The sequence below is a fragment of the Polypterus senegalus genome, chromosome 13, assembly GCF_016835505.1.
Source record: "Polypterus senegalus isolate Bchr_013 chromosome 13, ASM1683550v1, whole genome shotgun sequence".
Taxonomy (NCBI): Eukaryota; Metazoa; Chordata; class Cladistia; order Polypteriformes; family Polypteridae; genus Polypterus; species Polypterus senegalus.
The window spans coordinates 81,385,144-81,406,568 of record NC_053166.1 but is presented as its reverse complement, the minus strand read 5'-3'; the positions used below and the strand labels follow the sequence as shown (position 1 = coordinate 81,406,568).

General features: G+C 39.1%; 1 protein-coding gene across 4 annotated transcripts in view; it reads left to right on the top strand.

The window, feature by feature from the left end:
* l1cama (L1 cell adhesion molecule, paralog a) overlaps positions 1-21,425 on the top strand; it is a 194,280-nt gene that overhangs the window by 87,237 nt on the left and 85,618 nt on the right. For all 4 annotated transcript variants that reach the window (XM_039775651.1, XM_039775650.1, XM_039775647.1 and 1 more), the window contains exon 2: positions 11,808-12,115. In XM_039775651.1, coding sequence (XP_039631585.1) covers positions 11,998-12,115 — 118 coding nt within the window. In that variant the 5' untranslated portion in view covers positions 11,808-11,997. The remainder of the gene's footprint in view (positions 1-11,807; positions 12,116-21,425) is intronic.

Genomic DNA, 21,425 nt, shown 5'->3' with positions numbered 1-21,425 from the left:
TTTAAGCCCTAGGCCAAGCTGCTTAGTGCACCAACTGACTGTTTTGTAGCTAAAGCCATGTGGCTGGGTATCCCCACCCCGTGATCTGTGCCCTAGGCAAATGCCTAATTAGCCTGAATGGTGCCACCGGCCCTGCTAGTGACTGTGACAAAGTGCCACTCAGTAGTAACTCTCATTTTGCTAAGAAAGAAGACTTTTATGTAAATGTGACAGAGCAAGCAGTAATATAAAGCATCAGTACAATTTAAGGGACACAGGATAATGGAGACTATCTCCCCAGATTAGGTTCAAGGGACCAAAACTGAATCCATAGCAGAGTAATAGGAGGCAATATTTTAAAAAATTTATAACATTAGAACAATCTAGACGAGAACAGGCCATTCAGCCCAACAAAGCTTGCCAGTCCTATCCACTTGTTTCCTTCAAGAAAACATCGTCGAGTTTTGAAAGTCCCTAACGTCTTACTGTACTCTACCATACTACTTGGTAGCTTATTCCAAGTGTCTATCATTCTTTGTGTAAAGAAATTGAGATTATATTGTTAAATATAATAGAATACAAAAATAACAGTAAGTTAATTAAAACACAGGTAACAATTAGGAAGAATACCCATCAACATTTTTAATTTGTCGTATACTATAAATGCTACTCTGCGGTGGGCTGGCGCCCTGCCCAGGGTTTGTTTCTTGCCTTGCACCCTGTGTTGGCTGGGATTGGCTCCAGCAGACCCCTGTGACCCTGTAGTTAGTATGTAGCGGGTTGGATAATGGATGGATATAAATGATACTTACCCATTTAGATTTTCAAAAAGAGGGGTCAAAATAAAATAAACTATTCTTTTCAAAAGCAGTCAGAAATCCTAATTAGGTGTTTATTATTTCTAATACTTTATGAATAGTATCTGAAGAAGAAAGGCTGTATTACAAAAATCAGCTTTAACAGGCAATGGTGCATTTGAACTTTGGACTTTAAACCCTAAGGTTGTGGGTTCAAATCCAGCTGCTGAAACTGTGTGGCCAAGAGGAAGTCACTTCACACGAGTGTGTTCCAAATGGAAAAGCAACAGACATATAACCATACCTTTAGATGTTGTAAATTGCCTTGTATAAAGGCATGTGGCTGACAGCCAGCTCCCTTAGCTGGCTGGGATGCCTGTTTAATGGAAGAACTAGACGAGAAAACATGCTCAGGGCATTATCTCCCCTGGAGCACTAGATGGTAGTCCCCCAGGTTGCCACAACACTGTGGATTCCCCCAGAGCTTCATGGGAGTTGGATTTTGGCACGTCTGTGTTGGGTTCAGGGGGTGCTGCAAGGATTGCAGAGCCCTGCTTCACTTGGCTCCTACCTTACCCAAAAGTGCTTCCGGACCAAGCCTACAGGACACCAGAAGTACTCCTGGGTATTATATAATAGGAGCCAGCTGCCACTGTTCCAGGAGCCAGAGTTGGGAGGAAGAGGGACAAAGCTTGCTGGAGGAGGAGTAGAGGCAGAAAGAGAGACTAATGCAGAGAGAAGAAGAAAAGAAAGTGCTGTGTGTTTGTACTGTGTTGTGAAGGTGGGAAACAGTTTGGGAAGCGTTTCCCAGAGCTGAATGAAGGCCTGTGTTGTGCTGGACTTGTGCCTCATGTCTGTCTGTGTCGGGTTTGGGGAACTGGTGTGACCCTGCAAGCCACAGGCTTCAGTCAAATTGTAAGTAATAATAATTACAGAAATGACTAACTGAACTTGTAAGTTGGTGATTTTTTTTTTTAACAATAATTTTATTCCTAAAGTGTCCATACAGTTTATAATATCCAAATATTTTTTTTAGTTAAACTATTATTGTAGTAGTTGCTGTATACACAAAAAGTATTAACAAATGCAGCATTTAAAGATTTGTATGACACACTTGTAATGTAGGAACAGCATTCGTTTCTACAATGAAAAGGCCCTCTGTCATCTTTTCATCTTAAATATGAATCTGCTCATTCGTCATATTAAATATTAATTGACTAGCCTGAGGTAGAGATAACTGCTGTTGCTGCACCCCTCAGTCCATATGTGACTAATTACTCTTTGATTTCCAGGGTCGAATCGGTACATTTTGAAGCTGCTCCTTGCCAATTTGTCTTTTACCCATCGGCAGGTTCAGGGTTTCCATATTTTTTGTTTCAGTCTATCCATTGCATTTCAGCTGTGTTCTTGTTCTCCATCTCCTTTTATTCAGATTTCCTTCTGAGCACTCTGATTACGTGAATTTCTCCGCTTAAAATATTCATTTGGTGTAGATTTGTGTCTAAAAACTTTCCGTCTTCTGTTACCATTCGAATGATAGAAAGTATTTGTTTCTCTTAAGGACCTGACAAATTATTTGGTCCATTTTCTTCCATTTCTCCTGTCTTTCATCTGATTCATTCTTCTTTTCTCAGCCTCAATGCTTCTGTACCATTTATTGCTCATCTCAACACTATCTTCATAGTCTACTTATTCTTCCCCATTTCCATTCTTTTTAATATCATTTCTTTGGCCACTGTGATTCTGGTCAAAATCTTTATTCTTTGAATTTAGTTGGATCCCCAGTATTTTCTTTCTATCTCTCTATCATACATTCTGTGTCAATGATCAATGCTTAGATTTTACAGTATTTTTAACGTACTTATGATTTTCTTGCACCATTCTATAATTTGAATTCATTTAATTTATATTTTATCTTGTATCGATTTGGCCTTGTTTTTCTGAGATAGCGGGCATTCTTCACTTGACATAAGTGCATTCTACACTCTGAAAATGCTATTTGCTGCATTACTTTTCTATGTATTCTCTTCAGTGAATAATACTTTGTCCTTTCTTCTGCTGAGTTTATTTCTTTACTTTCAATTTTTTTTGATGTTCTGAGTGCTTTTTTAGACTGTAAAAGCTCAACCATGCTTTTCAGCATTGTATATCTTGGTTATATATCTCATTGCTTTGGATCTCTGCTTTATTTTTAATACTCTCTAAAAGTTATCTTGAGTTTCCCCTTTCTCACAATCTATAATTTTATATTTATGTTTGTGCCGCCTCTCAAGATTTCAATCAGCGTCAGAATTGCTTTCATCATTACTACGTTATATTCTGGTATAATATAAACTCTCTGCCTTTGTCAAATTAAACTCGTCCATGTGTATTTTTTGTTGAGATGTTAGGGACAATGTAATGGTACAAAGGTTAGTGCAGCTGCCTCACAGATTCAGTGTACCTTGGTTCAACTTCAGTGCCTGGTCACTGTCCATGTGGGACCTGTACCTTCCTCTTTTTATCTGCCCTGTTTTTTCCTACCACAGGCCCATTATGTTAACTGGCAACTCTAAACTGCCCCCTGTGTTGGTGTATGCAAGCATTAGGCCGGTTATTAAGTGGTGCCCTATCCAGGAGCAATTCCTGTCCTGCACTGGATGCTGCCACAATAGGTTCAGGCCCTCAGTGACCCATAATCAGATTAGCCACCTTTGAGAATATTTTGTTATGGTATGACTTTGATGTCACCAGCAACTTCAATCGGTCATTCTCTTCTGCCGTTTATTTTACCTAAACGAGTAGCTATCGTTTTTTTTTTTTTTGTAACCTTTTGCTTTGCCAAAAATTGAGTTTCGGCTTCCTGTCACCACACATGTTCAGTAACCTCTTATCTCATCTACCTCATTCATAACTATTCTTCATGACAACAATCTCCATTTTTTGTTGTTAAATCCACTCAGCCTAAATGTATTCAGACTACACTTTTCTGATTTTCATGTAACATCCATCATCTTGTATCTAATCAGATTGTCCTTTATTTTATAATTCTTATTGTTCCAGACACTGGAACTACTCTTAACAAAAGCATTTTTCATTGTTGACCTTGAAGATTTAATTTTCTGCAATGTCAAATGATTTTATTAGAAACATTTCCTTAATATGAAGCTTGAATGCTATATGTTTGTGAGATTATTTTGAATGATTTTGTTCAGCAGCAATTAATCACTTGTTCCTGCTTTCAGGACTTTGTTGCACTTCTTAAATTCAACTGCCATTTGTGTGATTATACAGGGCAATTTTGTCATTACTCTCTTAAGGGTAAATGCCTTTCAAGATATTGTAAGTGTGGGGTGCAATATTTTCAGCTGTATTTGCATTAGTAGTGATTGGGAGAGAGATTTTCCATTTTTGCGTTTGAGGGTGTTCACAGCAAAAATAAAGTATATCATTGGCTGTATCTCTTTCTTGCTCAGAAGAAGTAAACACATACCAGGAACAGTTCACAGCAGAAAGCTTGAAATTTTGGGTGCACTTAAGACCTGCTGAAATATGGCATTACATGGCAAAATGATGATGTTGTTGAACAGGAACAAAGAAACCGGATGATAGCTTTGCTGCTACTCCTCTGATTAACTCCCTTTCACCCTCCTTTATTCTGTTTTTTAGAAAACTGAGAGACATTTATTGGTTTCTGTTGACATTGTGTTTTTTGGGGTAAGGTGCATAAGGAGCATAAAGAAATAGAAAGCCAAGTCAAGGATCTGCGGGAGATTCAGAGTTAGGGTGGCTGATTCATTGCTGCTTACCCATTAGGTCCAGTTGACTAACTTGGTCTGATGTCATTGTCTGCTATAAAACAGGAGACATTAGTCTGGCTGTATCTGAGGTAATGACTCAGTTGATGACCTTAAACAGGTCTTTGTGATCTGACCTTTAGATGATATGGTGTCATCATAACTAACTGCTTTACTGTATGTTAACTGATTCAGATCCATTTTGCTAATAAACACAATGCTATTTTTGATAAGAAATCTGCTTTTTTTCACTTGTGCTTGTACTTTCATGTTTATAGAACTTTATTATTTAAGCAACTGGCTCTGTTTGTGTGAGCATGGTCAGTAATGGACAGGCACTGTATACAGTGATATAAGGATGACCTCTGGCTCCCACTGCCCAATAATGAGGAATAGAGGGTGTGGCCTGCAAGGGGCGCACAAGCTTCCCAAACACGACACAGACAGACGCAAACACAAGTTCACAAGCACAGCACAGGCTTTTATTCAACTGTGGGAAATGCTTTTCAATCATTTCCCGCCTGTACATTATAGCCAGGCACAAGATAAAAGCAGTACACAGCAACAGCACTTTGTCTTATCTGTCTTCTTTCTCTCCTTTCGCCTTCACTTCTCCTCCAAAAATTTTTCCCTTCTCCTTTCCGACTCTGGTTCCTGAAGCAGCAACAGTGGGCTTCTTTTATCCTACACCTGGGAGTACTTCCGATGGCCAATTAGAATGGTCCGGAAGAACATTCAGGTAATGCAGAAGCCCAACAAAGTAGGGCTCCACAATTCCTGCAGTACCCTCTGGGGGCTCCCACAGAACCCAACAAGGCTCTGCTGAACTCCAACTCCCATGAAACCTGGTTGGAATCCAAGGCACTGCGGAGACCCAGGGGGGCTATCATCTAGCACTCCAGGGGAGATAATGCCCTGTGTATACCTTCTCCACCAGTCCTTCTACTATGAAGGCATCCCAGCTGGGTAAGGTCCCCCCGACCATCCGCCACACTGGTTAAATTGATGCTTAACTTCGGGGAACCAAGGGTTAAACTCGGGAATAACAATTTAAGGAATCTCAAAAGTTCTCCTACATTTGTCTGTGAGTTAAACTTTAGTCAGTAGGATGGCAATGTGTGCTTATCTCAAAGCTTGCAGGTTTAGTTATCTTTCTTCCAAAAAGCCATGCTGGACTGTGTGAGGATCTTTTCAACTCTTACTCTTATAGATTATCTTTTTTGTGGTTAATCAGTAACACACATAGAGCTGTCTCAACATTTGCTACATTCAATCTTTTAGTTTTTGAAAAATATATAGAGATGTAAAATAGTACAGAAGTCATTTTCTCCTCCATAGCCTATGGGATTTACTAGAGTTGCTGTGTCCAATATTTGCAGTAGTCTGCAACTTTTTATAATCCCAGCAGTCACACAAGGAGCAGGATTGCTCATCTGATAAAATGGAAAGTATGAACCTCAAGAGACTGACACATTACTATGAGCAGAAGAAAATGAAATTCTGTTGAGCTATGAAACAATTGAGCTAAAATGATCTATTTCCTTCAGACTTTGCAATCTTTGCTGTTTCACCCTAATGACTGTCCGCAGTGCCTGTCTACTCTTTATCGCAAATTATTATTTGTTTCTTTAGATAAAAATTGTGATCTTCCAGTCTCTCTTGGGTCAGTGTCTAGTTTTCATCAATGCTGCATGAATCTGCAATTCCCATTTCAACTTATTGCTAAAGCTAGCGCTCCTAGCTATAATGTAGTACTTCAGAATACAACAATGAAGTGGCAGACATTGTTGCAGAATGTAGTGCATCTTGCTTCATCCTGCTCTCACAAAATATACCCAAAATGGCTTATAGTATGTGAAGCAGTTCCATGGCTTAATGGGACAAATGTTAGGCTGGTTGTAAATTTTTCAATTAAACTTTAATCACAGCAGACCTTACATTTGAATGAATTATTAATGTGACCTCTCATCTCCAGTAGAAACATCTTTGGCTCTCCCTCGGGCCAGGCCCTTGCTACAGCTGGTTACTTTAAATATTTAAACATGAATAACCAAAGCATTGCCCTACTTAAACAACTGGTTTTCTACCACTTAAGGTTCATTTGATAATATGGCGTCGCACATGGGAAGTGTAGGGGTTTAACAAAGGAGGCATTCAGAAGTATGGATGCAATGGACCAGGATGGAAGAAAGAAATTGTAAGATATAGAAAATGAATTAGACTCATCGCACCTAGTAAAAGTAATGTATGATTGAAGGACTGCTTACCTATTGGTTTCCTGCTTATAATGCTATCATATTTGCATCTTTAGCATAGTAATTTTTATTTAAATAACTTAATTCAAGTTTAATGAATGCCTCACTTTATACTGTAACTTAAGGACTTACATTTAGGTCAGATTTCCAAATAATAATCTAAAGTTTGCCATACAGATGTACAGTATAGTACTTTAATTCTTTAATGTACTTTAACGTGCTAAATTCCCCATAGTAATTGGGTGTGTCATTAGTGTTCCTGCATTAGCTGAATACTCTGGCACTGTGGAATAACTTATATTGCTACAGATCACAATGTCATCAGCAAACATCATAGCCCACGGGGACTCCTGTCTAATCTCGTCTGTCAACCTGTCCATCACCATTGCAAATAAGATAGGGTTCAGAGCCGATCCCTGATGTATTCCCACCTCCACCTTGAATGCATCCGTCACTCCTACCGCAGACCTCACCACTGTCACACTTCCCTCGTACATATCCTGTACAACTCTTACGTACTTCTCTGCCCCTCCCAACTTCTTCATACAATACCACAGCTCCTCTTGAGGCACCCTGTTATATGCTTTATCCAGGTCTACAAAGATGCAATGCAACTCCTTCTGGCCTTCTCTAAACTTCTCCGTCAACATCCTCAGAGCAAACATCGCATATGTCATCTGGACCAATGGCCTTTCCATTTTTCATCCTCTTCATAGCTGTCCTTACTTCCTCCTTGCTAATTAATTGCACTTCCTGATTCATTATCTCCACATCATCCAACCTCTTCTTTCTCTCATTCTCTGCATTCATCAGCCTCTCAAAGTACTCTTTTCATCTGCTCAACGCACTCTCCTCCCTTGTGAATACGTTTCCATCTTTATCCTTTATCACTCTAACCTGCTGCACATCTTTCCCAGCTTGGTCCCTCTGTCCAACCTCTCATACAACTCATCATACACTTTTTGTTTAACCTTCGCCACCTCTCACTTCACCTTGCACCTTATCTCCTTGTACTCTTTCTGCAGCTCTCTGACTATCCCACTTCTTCTTTGCCATCCTCTTCCTCTGTATACTCTCCTATAGTTCCTCATTCCACCACCAGGTTTCCTTTTCCTCCTTACTCTTTCCAGATGTCACGCCAAGCACCCTTCTTGCTGTCACCCTTACTACATCTGCTGTAGTTTCCCAGCTGTCTGGTAACTCTTCACTGCCACCCAGTGCCTGTCTCACCACCTTCCATAAACTCAACCTTGCAGTCTTCCTTTTTTCAACTTCCACCATTTACTCCTTGGCTCTACCCTCATTCTGTTCCTCTTCTTGATCTCCAGCGTCATCCTACAGACCACCATCCTATGCTGCTTAACTACAATTTCCCCTACCACCACTTTGCAGTGTTCAATCACCTTCAGATCAGCTCTTCTGCATAGGATGTAATCTACCTGTGTGCATCTTCCTCCACTCTTGTACGTAACCCTATGTTCCTCCCTCTTCTTAAAATACGTATTCACCACAGCCATGTCCATCCTTTTGGCAAAATCCACTATCCTCTGACCTTCTTTATTCCTCACCTTGACACCATACCTACCCATCACCTCCTTGTTTCCACTGTTCCCTTCACCAACATGCCCATTGAAATCCGCTACAATCACCACTTTTTGTCCCTTGGGTACACTGTTCATCACTTCATCCAACTCACTTCAAAAATCTTCTTTCTTGCCCATTGCACACCCAGCTTGCGGTGCATATGCACTAACAACATTCATCATCACTCCTCTAATTTCAAGCTTGACACTCTTTTCACCTCCAAAATACTCTTGACAAAACACTCTCGCGATTAGAGGAATGTGAAGGATTAAAATTCTCATCAATGACACATCCTGTGATGGTTTTTGCCTCTATGATGTTGTTCTGAAGCTGACAGACCTAGAGACGGGTACCATTGCAAAGTTTGGGTGGGCTCAGGTTTCTCAAAAGGATAATGGTGCTCCTACTTTCAATGCTAAGTTGTGGGGCGACATGCCAGCAGGATTAATAGAATTTAAAAATTCTGTAGGATAATGAACTGAGTCATTGTCTTCTAAAATTGTATTTATTGAAGAGTTTGTCCAAGACAGCGTGTCAAATAATTTGTGCACCAATTGAATAATTTTATGCCTCACCCTCCCCTCGGCCCACAGATTCTTTCTTTGCTTCGCGCTTATAAATCACTGCCACAAGCAAACTATGATACATAGTGTGATAAGAGAAGTCGCAAAATCAACCAGAATCAACCTTGCGCCCTGTGTTGGCTGGGATTGGCTCCACCAGACCCCCATGACCCTGTAATCAGGATATACCTGGTTGGATAATGGATGGATGGATATATATTCAGTCATATGAAAAAGTTTGGGAACCCCTCTTAATTCTTTGGATTTTTGTTTATCATTGGCTGAGCTTTCAAAGTAGCAACTTCCTTTTAATAGATGACATGCCTTATGGAAACAGTTGTAATTCAGCAGTGACATAAAGTTTATTGGATTAACAGAAAATATGAAATATTTATCATCACAAAATTAGACAGGTGCATAAATTTGGGCACCCCAACAGAGATATTACATCAATACTTAGTTGAGCCTCCTTTTGAAAATATAACAGCCTCTAGACGCCTCTTATAGCCTTTGATGAGTGTCTGGATTCTGGATGGAGGTATTTTTGACCATTCTTCCATACAAAATCTCTCCAGTTCAGTTACATTTGATGGTTGCCAAGCATGGACAGTCTGTTTCAAATCATCCCATAGATTTTCGATGTTATTCAAGTCTGGGGAATGTGATGCCCATTCCAGAACATTGTACTTCTCCCTCTGCATGAATGCCTTTGTAGATTTCGAACTGTGTTTTGGGTCATTGTCTTGTTGGAATATCCAACCCCTGCGTAACCTCAACTTTGTGACTGATGCTTGAACATTATCCTGAAGAATGTGTTGATATAGGGTTGAATTCATCTGGCCCTTGACTTTAACTAGGCTCCCGGTCCCTGAACTAGCCACACAGCCCCACAACATGATGGAACCTCCACCAGATTTGACAGTAGGTCGCAGGTGTTTTTTTTCGAATGCAGTGTTCTTCTTCCGCCACAGAAAGCGCTTTTTGTTATGACCAAATAACTACATTTTTGTCTCATCAGTCCAAAATGAATCTGGCTTGTCTAAATGAACATTTGCATACAAAAAGCGACTCTGTTTGTGGTGTGAGTGCGGAAAGGGCTTATTTCTCAACACCCTGCCATACAGATGTTCTTTGTGCAAATTACGCTGAATTGTATAATGATGTACAGATGCACCATCTGCAGCAAGATGTTTTTGCAGGTCTTTGGAGGTGATCTGTGGGTTGTCTGTAACCATTATCACAATCCTGCGCATATGCCGCTCCTGTATTTTTCTTGGCCTGCCAGACCTGGGTTTAACAGCAACTGTGCCTGTGGCCGTCCATTTCCTAAATTACATTCCCTCCAGTTGAAACTGACAGTTTAAACTTCTGAGATAGCTTTTTGTAGCCTTCTTCTAAACCATGATACTGAACAATCTTTGTTTTCATATCTTTTGAGAGTTGCTTTGAGGATCCCAGGCTGTCACTCTTCAGAGGAAAGTCAAAGGGAAGCACAACTTGCAATTGACCACCTTAAATACCTTTTCTCATGATTGGACACGCCTGTCTATGAAGTTCAAGGCTTAACGAGTTACTCCAACCAATTTGGTGTTGCAAGTAATCAGTATTGAGCAGTTACATGCATTCAAATCAGAAAGATTACAACACCCCAGTACTCAGATGTTCATAGGAAATGAAAGACATACCACTGTTATCTTTTTTGTTGAAAGTAGAGTAAATTATTATGCAGGCTGAGAGGGTTTCCCAAATGTTTTCATATGACTGTATATGTATTTATGTATGTATGTGTGTGTGTGTGTGTGTGTATATATATGTATATAAAATATATTTTTTTAATTATACAGTATACATTTTTAATGACTAGGCTACACTGCAGAAGTTATCTTAAAGAAGGGGTTAAAAATTGCACATAAGCATCAGCTAGAGAAATGAGTTATCCTTCCTCAGGGATCTTACAGAGCTACACTGCAGATAGGAGTTGCCTTTTCAATTGATCTGTTGGGTTGTGTTAGTGTTCAGTTTAGTAATAATTAGACTTCTATCAAAACAAGTCTATAAATATGCATTGTAACTGGTGTGCATAATTGCCAAATCTGCTTCTAATGATAAATATTATTATAGTGATATCACTTTTTTGTAATAATTGTAATTGGGTACTTTTTATTAACATATATTGTTCCTGGTGCCTGTTTATGTGATTTCACACCATGGTTTCTGTGTTTTATGCCCTGGTCCACTTTCGTAGCCAACAAATTAAACCCACAATGCACAAATGGCCATCTTGTTTTAGGCTATTTTATTCAGCACATACTCTCTTCCTGATAGCTGTAATAGTCTTCCTTTTTTAACTTAAAAAATTTTACGTTCAACTGATGTGGATTAATATGCCACTAAATCATCCCAGGGTCTTCTGCTCTCCTTTCTTTGAACCTGGATCAGTGCATCTCTTGTATCTGTCAGTCTTTTATTTTCAGTGTGATTCAGCTTCACCTTACAGTCTTCAGTGTAAAACAATCAACATCATCTTTCCACAGCCTTCATCCTGAAACATGCAAGCTTTCACCTCCCAGACTTCAAAAGATGTCACCTCCCATGGTTCATTACCAAATCTTTCAACATGTCACTTTCCAGCATGCAGTCACATACTCGTTATTATATCTGAGAACGTAGAAGCACACCAAACCGCGAGACCAAGCTTTTGTTGCCTTCAGTATTCTATTTTGAGTTTATAAGTCTAGAGAGGCACATGTCAGAAGGGTGCCTTTACCTGCTGCAAAAAAGAATATTTTGTCCATTAAGTCAAAGTGTACCAAATGTTTCCCAGCTTTAAACTTATTTTTAATTTCTTCTTAGGGTCCACAAAGGATTGTGCAAGATCAATGCTGAAGACATCCCACCAGGATAACTAAATCAGATCTGGAATAAAATCAAGAGCTTTTCCAGGAGAACTTCTGATTTGGATTTTTTTTTTAATGTTTGGCTGTAATTGATGGCTGAGCAACAGCAAGGAAATAAAATTGTATGTTAAACTTTACAAAGAAATATGAAGAAATCAAGAAAAGGTGGAGTGATGGCCCAAAGTGGAGTGGCCTGTGCATTTATCCTGAATTTCTTTATGAATCTGCAAAGAGCACATGGGACCCTGCAGTTCCCCACTGACTGTAAGTAGTGACTGCTGAATTACTGTTTGATTCTGTGTGCCTTTGGTTTGTTGACTTGCAGTGTGTGTGGATTTTCACAGGGATTTCTGAGACCCCGTAAGTCCTATGCTATGCTGTCAGGGTTTGATGTCTGTAGAAATGCAAAACATTTATTATATTTGTATCTGCAATGGTTTGTTCTAATTTAAGGATATATGATACTTAATAGGACAGTTAAATGAAATAAAATTTAGAAATGTAGACACACTTTGGATCTTGGCTTTCTTAGTGTTTATTTGTCCTTCCTTCTCACAGCGTACATATCATAATGTACATACAACTCTAAACCTCTGCATCTGGCAGATTTTCTAAAGTCACTTTGCCATAGGGAGAGTTACAGCCAATCTGCCAACGCAAGGCACAAGCAAGAGAGCTATGGCCAGAGTCAGTTTTTAGGGACAGATGCTGTACCAATAGTAGCAGTAGTAGTAACGGTCATATTGTCACATGTACAGAGCACAGTGACATTCTTATTTACATGTCTAAACAACATACAAACAGTCTGTCCTAGCCTACACTATTGTACACACAAATTTAATAAAATACATAACTTTAGTTTTTTGTTAATAGAAAATAGAAATTGTTTTATCTGATGTACTCCTTGCAACTGTCTGTATCTCCCCTTAACCTGAGTATGTTCTTTTAGAAGTAACTGGCTATTAATTAAGAGATATAAAATGTAAGCTTAGAAGGTGACAAACATAAAACATTGTAGCGCTACCTACAGTGTAAGCCACCAGTATTGACCATGCAATTGGAGTGAATAAAATTCATGGTGTAAATGCAGCAAGGTTTATAAACATCAAAGACATCATTTTAGAATTGTCCCTTCCTAAACATGACATATGTCGTGTTTGATTATGTACTATAAACTTGTCTAGAAACTGAATGGGTAAAATAAATGAAGAGTTCAGGTAGACACTGGTACTTAAGAAATGTGGTTTGCAAGTATATTTGAAATGGAATATAGTCAATGAGGACAGCAGGCTATGGAGAAAACAGGGTGCATATTGTGACGTGAATTGTGATAATAGGAAGGCCTACAGTATGCACCATTACATGGGAGGCTTGTAATGGTTGGTTAAGGGTGCTCCCTCCTGATTTTCGGAATAGAAAGCAAAAAGTAAAAAGAGTCACAAAAACATGGAGCAAAATTCAGAAACAGGTCTCAAAAAAGCTGGATCAGTCTAAATCAGATTTATGGACAAATGGTCTTACTTTTAGTATTTATTATGTGTCTTACATTTTTAGTATAATAACATACTTGTTATAATCGAAGGTCTATCTGAGAACCGTGAAAGTCCAAACCCAATGAAATTCGTAGCTAAACTATGCTCAAAAATAATTGGAGAGGACTTTAAATTAGATACCGGGATAGTGGCAGCTTATCGCAAACATGGATCAAATACCTCTAAACCTAGGTCTTTAATTGTCCACTTCGAGAGATTACAATTTAAGCTTAATTTAATGGCACTTCTCAGACACAAACAAGAGATTTGATCCTGATGCTTTTTTAAAATACGAAAGCGAGTCGCATTCTGTCATGGTATGGCAAGAAGGTATTACTTGCTGTCTGATCTGCTTGCAATGAAACGGGTACCATAATTATACATCCTTTTTTCTTCTTGGCCACTTTTTGTTTATGTTTTAATTATAATTACATGCATATGTGTGGAAGAAATTAAAGTAGTTATTTTTTTTTATTTTGGGTTTTAACTATTCTAAAGGAGACTGTTTAACATCATAACCTTGGTTTATTGTTTTTGTTATTATTGCATTAGGGTTTACTATAATTATTCAGGGCCACTTTTTAACACCATTCCCTGGGTTTACTGTATTAATATTTCAAGACTGTTGATAATTACATTTTATACTTATAGTACTTAGATTTTATCGGCAATAGATATCTCTACTTTTTAATCCTCAAATGCCGCTGCTGGGGGGCTTGTTTTGTTTTGGATGTGCTCTGTCTCTATGTATGTTAGATGACCAGAACTTTGTAAAGTGGGGTCCAACCTCACGTGGGTAGGCAAAATTGGGGGGTGGGGGGATAAGGGGGGAGAGAAAGAGAGGAAGCTATATCTAGTCTATCCTTTTAGTCCTTATAATTATAACTTCCAACGTAACAATAGGCTGCATGGCAATAACCCGTGGGAAAATTGGAGATTTAGGTTAAAGCTGCCTCACTTCCAGTTAAGACTACAAAATGACATCAAAAATTCAGAATCAATGTGTCCATGATGGGACAGTTAACTTTGTGAGCTGGAATGTTAAAGGCCTGAATCACGAATTAAAGAGAAAGAAAGTATTCTCTCACCTAACAGGTCTAAACGTTAAAATAGTATTTTTGCAGGAGACCCACTTATTAAGCAAAGATCAGTTCCAGTTGCAAAAATACTGGACTGGCCAAATGTTCCATTCCAGCTTTAAAAAAGAAAACTAGAGGTGTGGAAATTCTTATTCATAGAACAGTCTCATTTATAGCATCAGATGTAGTATCTGATCCTGAAGGGAGATATGTGATTGTCATGGGCAACTTATTTAACTGTAAAGTGATTATGATAAATGTTTATGCACCCAATGTGAACACTCATAAAATTATAATGGCTGAGGACTTTAATTGTGTTTTAAATCCACTCTTAGATAGGACTCCTGTCACAGGGGGGATGACATCTAACACTGCAAAGACAATTACACAGTTTTTAACTGACCACAACTTATCAGACCACTGGAGGTTTCTAAACCCAAACTCAAGAACATACTCCTACTCACTGGTGCATCATTGCTACTCAAGAATTGATTATTTCTTTATAGATAATAATTTCTTGCCTGCGATTAAATCTTGCAAGTAAAACGCTATTGTTATTTCTGACCATGCCCCTCTGATCTGGAGCTGAAATCATTATGCCCCACATACTCATCTCGCAGATGACCCAATTCTTTTAGCAGATGAGAACTGTACAGAATTTATATCCAAACAAATCAGTTTCTTCCTAGAGACAAATACATCATCAGAGGTCTCTACAGGAATACTCTGGGGAAACTGCTGTCGGGACGGACAGCCAGGCCGGGCGTCGCTACGCAAGGCCACACGAGGCGGGGCCTCGCATGACGGGATCCGGAGGTGAGTGCCCTGCCCTGCAGTAATCGGCCCTCGGGTCGGTTGTACTTTGTTTTCTACAGGCAGGGACGAACCGGATCCGCGTCCTGACGGCAGCGCGCGGCGACGGCAGCAGCAGAGAAGGCTGCGGAGTCGGAGCCGCTGCGTTTCAATCGCCGCAGCCACAACGCGGCGTAGGAGGCACGCCTCCGCACTAGCAGGGGAGGCAAGATGGCCGCGGGCGGAGGTCCCGCCCGCTGGCTGAGGCACGGGATTGGCCGGTGTGTCTTGCGTGCCCGCCGATGATTGGATAGAGGCGGGCCCAAGGAATGCCAGTCTCGGTCGGAGAAGGACCCGATTGGGCCAGAGGGAGTGGCCCAGAGGAGGCAGGCGGCGCGGGAGCCGATCGACAGGTAAGCCCACCGACGCCTGTCTCTCTTTCCACCAGCGGCTCGGCGGCGCGTCGGAGGAGTCCTTCGCCCGCCAAGCCGCTTTTGAGGAGTTGCTGCGTGTTCTAGTCGCTCAGTGCGAGCAGCTGATGGAGAAGGCGGTCGCGTCGGGAGTAAAGGGAAGCCTTCTTAAGAGGACAGATTATTTCATATCTTTCCCACAGAATAAATTAGAAACCAAGAAGGTATCAGAGCTAATCTGCGAAATTGCTAGAATAGATCAAGAACATGCCAGGTGTCCAAGTGAAGCTCTTTATAGGAAAGCCAGGCTCTGCATTCAGAGCTCAATCTCTTAACAACCAAAGAAACTGGACAACTATTTTTAAATCAAGATATCATTACTATGAACACGGAGAGAAAGCTAATAAGCTCTTAGCTGAACAAACCCACAAGCAAGAAGTTTGCAATACAATCCCAGCAATCACCAACACGAACGGAGATAAAATCATTGACCATAAAAATATAATGCGCACATTTAGAGACTACTATAAATCCTTATATTCTGCTGAGTTCAAAGAGGACAAAACACAAATTAATGCATTTCTGGATACATTACAGATACCACAAATAGATACTTTTATTGCAGAGGAATTGGATAAACCTCTGGTGCTATCAGAATTACTAGATGCTATAAAGTCACTTCAGAGCGGTAAAGCAGCAGGCCCTGATCGCTACCCTGTCGAATTTTATAAGAAATTCTCCACTCGGATAGCTCCACCTCGTATTATCAATATTTACAGAAGCTAGAGACAATCAAATTCTACCTCAAACTCTTTGCCAAGCATTGTCATAATCATTGTCTTTCCTAAACAAAACAGGGACTTATTACAATGTGCATAATACAGACCAATTTCACTTCTGAATAAATGATGTTAAGATACTCACCAAAGTTGTAGCTACAAGGATGGAGAAAGTGCTGCCTTCGGTAATATCACAAGATCAGACTGGATTTATTAAAGGCCGACACTTAGTTTCCAGATTATCAGAGAAGGACTTGAACAGAAAATTTCTCAATATGCAGATGATATGGCTTTGTTTATATCAGACACACAAAATACTGCGCCTGCAGTCTTAACAGCACTTACAGAATTTCAAAAGATCTCTGGCCTCAGAATTAATTTCAATAAAAGTGTGCTCTTTCCAGTGAATTCTAAAACATACAATATTAGATTGGACACCTTCCCTTTTATTACTGCAGATCAGTTTAAATACCTAGGGGTAAATATCACAAGTAAACATAAAGCTTTTTATGAACAAAATTTCACCGTCTATATGGAAAAAATTAAGCAAGACTTGCATAAATGTTCAACCCTCCATCTCACTCTAGCTGGAAGAATTAATGTTGTTAAGATGAATATCCTTCCTAAGCTTCTCTTTTTATTTCAAAACATCCCAATATACATCATAATAATTTTTTAAGCAATTAGATTCAACCATAACCTCATTTATTTGGAACCTAAAACATCCACGTATCCAAAGAGTGTCTCTACAAAGACCTAAGACAGAAGGTGGCATGGCTCTACGTTTTTTTACTGGGCAGCAAACATACAAGCTATAAAAACCTGGACACAAATAGATGAACATACACAGGCTTGGTCCGCAATAGAAATAAAATCCTGTAGTACTTCTCTTCCCTACTTTGTGCCCCAATAAATGCAGGTTATCGCCAATATACTAATAATCCAATTGTGCTTCACTCACTCAGAATGTGGAACAAATGTAGAAAGCATTTTAAGATTTGGAATGTTTTATCTGTTGCACCTCTACATGAGAACCACCTTTTTCAACCCTCGCAAACATATGTAGTTTTTAATTTCTGGAAAACATTTGGGATTAAATTGCTTAGAGATCTTTATATAGACAGCATCTTTGCATCCTTTGAACAATTACACTCCTAGTTTTATTTTCCTGCAACACATTTCTTTCACTATCTTCAAATCAGAAACTTTGTCAAACAGAACCTGCCCGATTTTCCTCATTTCCCACCTTCCTCAATGCTGGAAAAAATATTGCTCAGTTTAGAGGACTCTAGACAGAATTTCTGCAATATATAAAAATATTTTACAGTCCCTCCCTTTCAAAGATCCAAGAGGACAATGGGAAAAGGATCTCTCACTCAACATATCAGAAAAGGAGTGGATAGTACCAATGCAGAGAATTTATTCGAGCTCCATATATGCAAAACATACAATTATTCAACTCAAAATTATATATCGAGCACATCTGTCTCGCTTAAAATTATCCAAAATGTTTTCAGGGCAAGATCCTACCTGAGAACGCTGCAATCAAGCTCCAGCCTCACTGGGTCACAATTTTTGGGCCTGCACCAAATTAACATCATTCTGGACAAAAAATTTAAATGCTTTTCAGACAGCCTTGGCGTCACAATCCCTCCTAATCCACTAACAGCTGTGTTTGGTGTTGTTCCAGATGGGCTTAAAGTGGAGAAGGTCAAACAAACTGTGACTTATTTTGCTAAACTGGAATAATCCCAGCTTTCCTCTTTTAAGTCAGTGAGTAACTGATGTTTTATATTAATTGAAATTGGAAAAAATCAAATTCTCACTTAGAGGATCTTGCAGAACTTTTTCAAAACCTGGCAGGATCTGATCAATAACATTTTAGAATAAGCTCTTCAAGCACTGAGGAAGTAGATTTTCTCCCCATTTCTTTTTCTTCTCTATGTATCTGTATCCACCTAATAAACTCATCAATTTATTCATTTTTATTATTTTAAAGTTTTAGTCCGTTGGCCATGCTCTCTTTCTCAGGGGTGGTGTTGATCTATTTGTATGGAATGATTACAATGAAGTCAATAAAATAAAAAAAAAATAACAATCTAGACGAGAACAGGCCATTCACTTAATTCTTCTAAAAAACATTAAGTCTAGTTTTGAAACTCCCTAAAGTCCTACTGTCTGCCACACTACTTGGTAGCTTAGTCCAAGTATCTGTGGTTCCGTTTGTGAGGAAAACTTCCTAATGCCTGTGCAAAATTTACCCTTAACAGATTTCCAACAGTGTCTCCATATTCTTGATGAACTCATTTTAAAATAACAGTCTCAATCCACTGTATTAATTCCCTTCATAATTTTAAATGCTTCATTCATGTCACCTCTTAACCTTCTTTTGCTTTGTAATTTGATAGAGGTTTTCCCTGTCATGATGCAGTTACCAGGGGCATAAGTAAAATGAGGGTTGTATTAAAAAGTTTAGGGCCTGGCAGAAGATGACATCACAAGTAGTAAATAGGCATCTAAACGTAGAAATATAGGCAGACAGACATCTAAGGGTGAAAAGCTCTGTCAGAACAGAGAGTGCTCTGGGAGCACAACTAACATATTCCTAATGACACAAGCCTAAGGCCAGAAGATGAGTTGGACAAACATCTACTAGCAATAAGGAAGAAATGACAGAAGATGGGCAAGTCACCTTACATGAAACCTGTGCAGACATTGAGATCCTGTTGATGGCAATTCCAGCGAAGAGGAATCCATAGTAGGGCCAGCACTGACAATGTGTGCAGACTATTCAACCCATTACAGCATATTGATTTCTGTTCCAAGATGAATATTGACTGGAGATTTAAGGCCACAAGGTGCTTAATAGGTGGTTCAATACGTTTGCACTTTTCCATAGAGAAGCATTATAGTCTCAGTTTTGTGTAATATGTCCCGTTGGTCAACCTTTTGGTCTACAGTCCCATTTTTATTGAAGAAATTGCTTTAAAAGAGCTGTTCACACCAATGTTACTGATTCCAGTCATACATTTTTAAATATAGTAGTTCTACTGCATCCATTTCTTCTTTATTTCAGGTTGAAAAGATTTGACCCTATCAGTCTTTTCTTCATGATTCATACAGGCCTTGTGCAATACTTCTCTTGACTTGTTCAGCACCTTTAACCCCAGGTCCTCTTGTGGTATGGAAATCTAAGTAGTACACGCTATAAAGATATGGCCTCACAAATACATTCTAGGGCATGTTGTTGTTGTTGCTGTTGTTATTCATAAAATCTTTGTTGCCTGTATGAATTAATTTATTATTGCATATGGTGTATGTTTCACACCGAATTTTGCCAGGTCACTTGATTAGTTGTAGTAGTACTGCATCTCCCTAAAGGACTGTATGAGAGAAAAAAATGAAGATTTGATGCCTTTTACAATTGTTTGACATACTGTATATGGTTATCGAACATACAATATTGAAGCATAAAAAGTTACTGCAACCCTCAGTGAGCTTTGCCCAATGAAAGGATCATTAAAGTCTGCTGTTTCAATAATTTGGTTTCCAAAAAGGCCCAATTTAGGCCAGTTCTATGCAATATCCATCCATCCATCCATCATCTATTTATCAATCGGTTTTCAGGGGGAACAACCCAGCAGAGCAGACACTGAGGAAACTGAGGTTTGAACCCCAGCTTGGTCTCTATCGGAACTGACCTTATAAGTTCTCCTTGTGCCCAGCTATTTTGGAAGAGACCCTGGCTTTGGGTGCACATCCCAATAATGTGTATGTCAAATTAAATTGGTGGCTCTAAATGGGCCTGCTGTGAGCGTAGCTGCAGTATGTGCATACCTGTGTCATGTAATGGACTAGCATCCTGTCCAGAGTTTGGTCTTGCCTGATGTATTGAAATTTTATTTTAAGCAAAAACACATTTTTTCATAGTAGCAACAAGACATGGCTTTGTTCTGTGCTAAAAGCCCTGCATGCTGCTAAGTTTCATTTTACAAATGCATGCTGATGTTGACCTGCCCTTACATACTCTTTTCTGCTTCATACCAAATATTTATTTGAAAGCTGTTGTAAATGCTACAAACAATCAAGACTACATTGCATTTAAAGGGCAAAGTGACTGAAATGCATAGTGGCAAAGAAAATATGAAAAATCAATAGCTGACAGCATTTTCAGCTGTCAGACTGGACTTGTGTGCACATGCAAATTGGGCTTTGCATTTTTATTTACAAAAAAAGTGGCATCAAGGACCAGACTTTATTTATTAAATACATATAAACAGCCAGCTGTCCTTCACAATGCATAACTAAAACTAAAAGGCAAAAGAAAGTGAAAGGTTATTCTATGTTGAAATATCAATAAGAAACTTACACACCCTTATAAAGTCTCATAAGCTGAGATATCCAGTCTGATTACACATTAATTGTGATGTATACTGAAACCGTTTAAGATCAAATTACCTATATTTCTTAAAATGTGTTAAGAGACTGTTTATTAAGTTTGCTAGCACCAAAGCCCAACTATTGAAGTGCATGTGAGTTCACAGCCATGATGTCACTGCAAGCAATAATGAGATGTTGTAGCTAAGGAGAGCAAAGAGGAACATATGGGCATCATTCCTCCAAACTCTACCCAAACAGAACTCACACAGCCAGAGTAATACAGAATAGTTTTTAATAATGAAATGATTTTAACTAGACTTTCCATTGTTAGTTTGCAGTAGAATATAGTCATTAAAGAGCCAAATTACTGGAGGTACTCTGTTTATGGCAACATTCAATTAAAAATTGGGGGCAGAAGCAGTACACTGGGAAAAAGTGGTGGTACTCTAAGCAAGAGGTGCACAGAGTACCAGCACAGAGTACCTGAGAGTACAATGCTACTCAGTTGGAAGAAATGCTTTAACTGCGTTACCAGTGAGTACCTCCCCACGTCTTCATGCACTGATTGAATCTGCTAATTCTTTAACACTAGAATTACCAGA